Genomic DNA, 7,393 nt, shown 5'->3' with positions numbered 1-7,393 from the left:
TCTGTGAGAAATTAGTGGATTGGAAATAGATTTTTCCATGCCACTGCCAAACCTGCCAAGACACACACTACGTTAGTCTCTGAACCTGGGCCCAGGGATGGTGGTGCTTGTAAAAATTTTTAAAAAAGCAAACAAACAAAACAAAATGTGGAGTTCTTTAAAGTACTAGATTGCCCATCCTTCTGCTAAGTCTCTTCTTGGTGAAGCAGGCTTAAAGGCAGCCTTGTGGTGGGGGGACTTCCTACGACTGGGTCGTCATTCATTTCACTCATTCAGTAAGTTCATCATTCCTTCATTCAACAAATATTCTTATTGTGGCCCAGATACTGTGTTAGGCAGTAGGAGTAAGATGAATAACAACAAATCTCTGGGATACTTTAAGAAAGCTGGTTTCTAAACAACACTTCATAACAATTGTTTCTCTTTTCCTCCAATCACAGCCTGACTTCACCCAGTCCCATGCACAGCGCAAAGAGTGAATCCATTATAACCCAGTCGGAGGAAAAGGCAGATTTTGTGATCACTCCTTCTGGAGGAATAGAGAACAGAACAGGTACTGTCTCTCGGCCTGCCTGGGTCAGCTCAAGGAACAGCCTCAGCTTGAAGAGTTTGGGGACCCTCTCTACCTGTAACTCCCTCTCCGTAGTCTATACATGCAGGGTCAGCTCCAAAGGATGCTGAAGCTGCTAAGCTAGTTAATGCGGCCGTCCTCTGGTGGGACGTCACTACTGATGTCCTAGCTGTCAAAAGTCTTATAGCACCTTAGACAGGCCGTCCTCCCCTGGCTGCCTGTGAATTAGGAAATGACTTGGGACAGTCAAGCCTCACTCAGGTAAACAGTTTTTATTATTCCTGTGTTATACAAATAATTTCAGTACTTCCCTAATTTAAATTGGACCTCAGAATATACAGTATGGGCTACGGTGTCTGGACACACTTCTGCCTCAGGCCTGGCATGAGGGCTGCAGAGGACCACGGGGCGGCCCCTGTTTAGACTTCTCTTTCCTGTCTTGGTTGCCCTCCTTTTCTTACGTAAACATTTTCTTACTCCTTTTCATACATAAAGGGAAGCATGGGAGACACAAAGCATGTGATTTAGATATTTATTCACCTGTAAGAGTTATAATGAGACCAAAGTCCTCAGAAGAAAAACTGGCATTAAATTCTTCCCTCCTCCTCTCCCCCTCCAGCCCTGGTGTTAGTACCAAAGGGTCAGTTGTGTTACGGAGCCAGAGACTCCTGGGACCCTGGGCAAGGAGAGGGGAGCATTCATCGCGTGCTCTGGGTCAGGCACCATGGGCTCTGCACACCAATTATCCATTCAATCTTCACAACACCCCAGGGGGATTATACTTACTGTTAATGCTTATGAATGAAGAAACTTACTCAAAGGGTTAATTCCCTTCTGTATTCCGTAATGCATTGAGTGGCTGCGCATACTGTTAGAAGGGATGAAACAGACATGAAAATGAGAGCAAAGGGACCAGAAATGTAGGGAAATAAAACCAACCCAGGTAGAGAATTAAACAGTTTGTGCAAGTGGGCTTCTACCGCCTTGTTTCCTGTGTGACTCACACAATGTTATTTGGGAAAGATGTTCGGTCACAAGGAAATGGCCAGGGGAATCCCTCTGAAGCTCCAGAGCTCCCAACGGGAATTTTTCATTGCATGTGACAGTTCTTCACTTTGTACCCAGCAGAGTCACGCTCTGGGGATGCCAGTTCTAAAGAATTAGAGTAAAATCTGTGTCCTATACCGAGACTCCTAGAGAGGGAGTCTTCCTGCCTCCAAAAGGTTGGAAAGAGAGTAGGTTTCCCCGACAGACCTGAGACGCTCCAAGCCTGGAGTGCGAGCAGACAGCCAGTTCCTCAGTCTCACGGCCCCACCTGGCGGCCAGTCCAGTCTGTGCCCTGAGGACAGGGTCAGGCCGGTGACCTGAACATGTGACCGGGAAGCGCTGGGCGCTTTCTGCTGGGAACCGTTTTCCTCAGCGTGACCCGTGCTCCCTCTCCATTTGTAGAGGAGACGGCCTCTCCCTTGTCCCGAGACTGGCGAGACTGGCGACCAGGCGGTTCCAGCGCCCATCTGGAGACTCCATGGGAAGAGCAGCTGATGGAACAACAAGAGCATTTAGGAAAAGAAATGGAGGAAACAAAGAAAATGATATCAGGATTACAGGTAGCTCTTTGTCTTGCAGTCTGTCCTTGGTGCACCAACTGATTATTGTTTTGAAGTCACTCTATTGATTGAAAATAAATGGATTCAGTTTTATATGAGGTCAGAGCTGAATGGGGAGCTGAGACACCGGGACCAGCACGCGAAGAGCTGGAAGTCCCTTGCCTGTGAGCGCTGTCCGGTGGGCTCTGTGGGCTCCTGTTCACAGCGCAGCTGTTAGAATTTCTGCAGGCCTGGGAACCATGACTGATCCCACCAAGCCCTTGTCCTGGCTCTCTGCTTACTGACGGCTTTTCCCTGACCCACAACTGCAGCCTGCCCTTGCGGCTTCCACGGAAGAACGGCTGTGCAAACGGTCGGCCGTTTCCCCTGACAAACACCTTCTGAGCAGGGCGGGTGCCAGAGCCGGCAGTGCCAGGTCTCCGTCTGCGTCCGATGAGCTGGGGGCCTCAGCTTACTCCTAGTGCTTCTGCAGTGGATGCCACGGCACAGTGATCGAGTGGAAGGTTTTCTGGAGTAACGGGGCCCTTCAGTGTTTGCTGTACCGTCAGCACCAGTGTGGCAAGTCTCCCCCAGAGGCCAGCTGACCCACTTAGTTCCTGTGCTGAGTGACCCCCTCAGTCCTCTGTACGCCTTCCCTGCTTGAGGGAGCCCTTGTAGTGAGCTGATGGCCCTAGAATAGCCTAGGAACATTCCTGCCTTTTGTGCTGGGAACTGTGCTGCTTCTGAACTGTCAAATATTTATGGACACGTAGACAAAGCCCATATTATGTGAGTGGCTCTAGCAGCTGGCAGACGGTGGAGGACGTGTTCCCAGCCAGCCAGCAACAGAGGGGGAACACAGGGTTCCTGAAGGAGAAAGTACATTGGTGCTGTGGCAAAACAGTTCGCATGACGTGTGCCCCAGGAACTGAGACGGGCTGGAGGGATGTTTATTGCCTAAACGTTCCCAAGGAGGATCACTGGTTCTCCCGTTTGCTCACCTGTCTGCCTTTATGACCCCTTGCCTGCCATTCATTAAGGAACCATTTATTTACTGGGCTGGGGGCACATGTGCTGCCCTTTCCTAGGCAGTATTAAGCTTGGAGAACTTTTGGACTAGACCCAGCCAGGTTTTCCCAGGATAATTTGCGTTATGTGAACGTAGATATCCATCAGTTTGGTCTGCATCTCAGTGGGAGAATTCCAGTGGCAGATTGGAGAGAAAAAGAAGAGAATCAACAGGCAGAGAGTCAGCACCCTGTACCCCCTGCCAGCAGGAGCTGTAAGCCACAGCCACAGGCTTACAGCAAGAATCAGTGCCGTCGTGGAACACTGTGGCCTCTGGGCTTTTACACTCAGTGGTTGGCAAGCTAGCTGCCTGCTCGGCTACGTGCAGGATCCCACCAGCCTGGCGGGCCTGTTAGAGCCCCTGGAGCCCTTTGCCATTGGGGTTGGTATTTCTGTAATGCTTTCCGAGGCTCCCTGGACTGCTTATACTTGCCTGTACCTCTTGCCGCAGCTTCAGGGTATAACCAAATTAATAAGATTTACCAGAATTTACTATTAAATAGTGCTTGGCAGACCAACCAGTGGTTGGATTTTAAAGTGTTTTTATCTACCAGTATTTGTGACATAATTTGTGTTACATTTATTGAAAGAGGATTTAACCTCTGTAACTCTTCTCTCCTGATTAACCTGAGACAGAATCATGATATAAAATGGGGACATGTTTTTAAACCTTTCACTAAATGGATAGGTCTTGTAATACCTACCTGCTCAGGCAGGTCCAAGTTTTGCTGAGTCCTAGAGTATACAACCTGGGAGCCTTCTTAAGCACAAAGCGACAGATCATGAATACAGCATCAGATACAGGCCGGGGGTCCGTGCTCGGGGGGCTTGGGGCTTGAGCTGCCTTTGCTTCAGGATAAGCCACCCCTTCCCCCAACCATATTCTAAGGAAAACAAGACCTGGTGTGGGTGTGGAAATGAATGAGGACGTCTCTCTGCGAATGTATTTTCCTTCTTGTTCTATCCAGGTTTTGCTTAGGGGGCAAAAATGCAGAATTATTAGAACAAACAAAAATTAAACAAACCCAAGTCAGAGCTCTGAATGAATTCCAAATAATTCATTACAGTCAAGTTTTCTAAGCCAGATAATTCTGCTCTGCTTTTAGTTCACTTTCCAGCTAGTAACATTCACTCTGACAGCTGTGGTTTAAAGTGTCACTTCTGAGAGGAAAGTCTGGATTGTTTACGGGGGCCAAGGAGCCTGGGAGCAGAAGATGCAGGTGCATCCAGAGAAATCAGAGGCCTGGTGCATGAGCCTGAAAAAATGAACTCCAGATAGGCCCAAGATGAGCAATTGGAGGCATCTAAGATCAAAAATAACCAAGGAGATTTCTAGAGGCAGCCCAGTTATGATTTCAGTTTGGGATTCATTTACCAAAAGCCCAACTCTGGACTTGGTCATCTGATGGGAGTCACGTTTCTTTCTGCCTTTGTGGTTATTCAGGCCTTGCTGCTCAATGGATCCTTACCTGAAGATGAGCAGGAGAGGCCCTCGGCCCTCTGTGAACCAGGAGTCACTCCTGAGGAACAGCTGGTGAGTTCCCTCTTGTGACTGGACGCCAGGCGGACTGGTCCTTGTGTCTGACTCGCCTTCAGCATCAAGCCGTCACCCACACCTTGAGCTGCCCGTCCCCCTGACTCCGGCTCTCCTGGCTTCCCTCATGTATTTCTGACTACATTTCCCTCCTTCCTTCCACAAGTACTTATTGAGGGCCAACCATGTGCCAGGCTCTGTTCCAGGCACTGGAGATGTGGAGATGACAGAGCAGACCTAGGCCTGCCCCACGGAGTTTACAGCCGGGCTCGCTCTGGAGCACCTCCTCTGCCTCCTCAGACTCCCACCTGGACCCGCCTCTGTCTTCCCATTCACCTGGGTGGTGTTCTCGGCCTCCGTGGCTTCAGACGTTTGCAGCTCAGCTCCTCCTGTGGAGCTCTGGAGGTGTCTGTGCAACAGGCCGCTGCCTGCTGACAGTGTGTTCACATGTTCTGTAAGCATCTCAGTTCAGTGAGTCCTGAATTTAACAACTTTCCTCTCCTCACCACTAAAACTACTTGTTCTTTTGGAGTCTGTTTCATACCACTATCCTTCTACCCAAATACCCCAAATAGAAATCTGCACATCCTTGAGTCCTTTCTGACCCTTCCCTCTGCATCCAGTCACCAAGTTTTGTCAGTTCTTTTTTTTTAATTAAGGTATCATTGAAATACAATCTTATGAAGGTTTCACATGAGCAACATTGTGGTTTCAACATTTGCCCATATTATCAAGTCCTCACCTGCCTGTGTTGCAGTCACTGTCTATCAGCATAGTAAGATGCTATAGTCACTACTTGCCTTCTCTGTGCTGTACTGTCTTCCCTGTGTGTGTCAATCATAATGCCCCTTAAATCTCCCTCCCTCCCCACCTGCCCTCCCCTCCCCCTCCCGTGGTAACCGCTAGTCCGTTCTTGGTGTCTTGTGAGTCTGCTGCTGTCTTGTTCCTTCAGTTTTGCTTCGTTGTTATACTCCACAGATGAGTGAAATCGCTTGGAACCTGTCTTTCTCCGCCTGGCTTATTTCACTGAGCATAATACCCTCTAGCTCCATCCATGTTGTGGCAAATGGTAGGATTTGTTTTCTTCTTAGGGCTGAATAATATTCCACTGTGTATATGTACCACCTCCTCTTTATCCATTTATCTACTGATGGACACTTAGGTTGCTTCCATGTCTTACATGCTTCCATGTAAATAGTGCTGCGTTAAACATAGGGGTGCATATGTCTTTTAGAATCAGGGATCTTGTTTTCTTCGGGTAAATTCCTAGGAGTGGAATTACTGGGTCAAATGGTATTTCTGTCTTTAGTTTTTTGAGGAACCTCCATACTGCTTTCCACAATGGCTGAACTAGTTCACATTCCCAACAGCGGTGTGGAGGGTTCCCCTTTCTCTGCATCCTCGCCAGCATTTGTTGTCTCTTGTCTTTTGGATGTTGGGCATCCTAAGTGGTGTGAGGTGACATCTCATTGTGGCTTTAATTTACATTTCCCTGAAGATTAGTGATGTGGAGCATCTTTCCATGTGCCTGTTGGCCATCTGAATTTCTTCTTTGGAGAAGTGTCTGTTCAGATCCTCCACCCATTTTTTAATCGGGTTATTTATATTTTGGGTGTTGAGGCGTCATGAACTCTCTATATGTTTTGGATGTTAACCCCTTATCGGATAAGTCACTCACAAACATGTTCCCCCATACTGTACGGTGCCTTTTTGTTCTTATCAGTTCATTTTTTAAGTATCTTTAAATATCCAATATTCTTTACTCTCACGGCTGTTACCTTAATTCAGGCCTTCATCCAATATTCTAGTGGTCTTCTAACCGGTTTTCCTGATTCCTTTCCTGTCCTCTAATTCTTTTTCTTTTTCTATAAAATGGCAAGAATAATTTACTTTGAAGGCACGCTTCATTTTGTGATCCCGTTGCCCAGGCCTTTTCATTGGTTCTGTCGCCCTCACTGGCCCTCGCGATCCGGCCGCTCCCCTGTCCTCTTGCCCAGCCCCTGTGCTCAGCGCACATCGTGCGTGCACGCGAGGGCGGGGCTGGGCCTGTGCTTTCTGTGCACGGTACAGGCTCGCATCTAGTAGGGGCTCAGCACACACTTGAATGAACGGCCTCTGCGTTTCACAGCACAGGTACACAGCCATCTCTTTTTGCCTTATGTTCAGGTTATAATCCAAAGTCTTCTGGATCAGAGTACGGAGGAGAATCAGGACCTAAAGGTAGGTCAGGACGTGCATTTTACCCTCTGGAAAGGCTTATGGGAATGTTACACACAAACTTCAGAGCAGTGACGAGGAGAGGGGCAGGGACGCAGACTTGGCATGTCAGCTGAATCTGTGTCATGTCTTCAACTGAGAGACACAGATATGTTCTAACGGTGGCAAAGGGTATATATGTCATTGTAGGTTCTACCTTCCAGTACATTTGGAATGTTCCATAGTTTTTCTTTTTTAACTAAAATTTAAAGATGGATCCAGTATCAGTATGGTCTTTTACAAAATAATTGACATAAAACATTGTATTAGTTTCAGGTGTACAACATACTGAGTCAGTGTATATACTGTGTGTCTAGTTAACATCCATTACCCTGTGTAGTGGCAAATTTTTTTCTCCTGATGAGAACTTTTAAGATT

General features: G+C 47.7%; 1 protein-coding gene across 10 annotated transcripts in view; it reads left to right on the top strand.

Annotated features, from left to right (window-relative positions):
- DIXDC1 (DIX domain containing 1) overlaps positions 1 to 7,393 on the top strand; it is a 58,876-nt gene that overhangs the window by 25,814 nt on the left and 25,669 nt on the right. For all 10 annotated transcript variants that reach the window (XR_012132786.1, XM_017659396.3, XM_017659397.3 and 7 more), the window contains 4 exons: positions 441 to 553; positions 2,021 to 2,178; positions 4,670 to 4,759; positions 6,926 to 6,979. Coding sequence is in view for 9 of the 10 variants with exons in the window: in XM_017659396.3 (XP_017514885.1) it covers positions 441 to 553; positions 2,021 to 2,178; positions 4,670 to 4,759; positions 6,926 to 6,979 (415 nt within the window). In the remaining variant the exon portion in view is untranslated. The remainder of the gene's footprint in view (positions 1 to 440; positions 554 to 2,020; positions 2,179 to 4,669; positions 4,760 to 6,925; positions 6,980 to 7,393) is intronic.

The sequence above is a fragment of the Manis javanica genome, chromosome 6 (assembly GCF_040802235.1).
Source record: "Manis javanica isolate MJ-LG chromosome 6, MJ_LKY, whole genome shotgun sequence".
Classification (NCBI taxonomy): Eukaryota; Metazoa; Chordata; class Mammalia; order Pholidota; family Manidae; genus Manis; species Manis javanica.
Note: the sequence above shows the minus strand (reverse complement) of the source record. Positions and strands in the feature narration are given on the sequence as shown.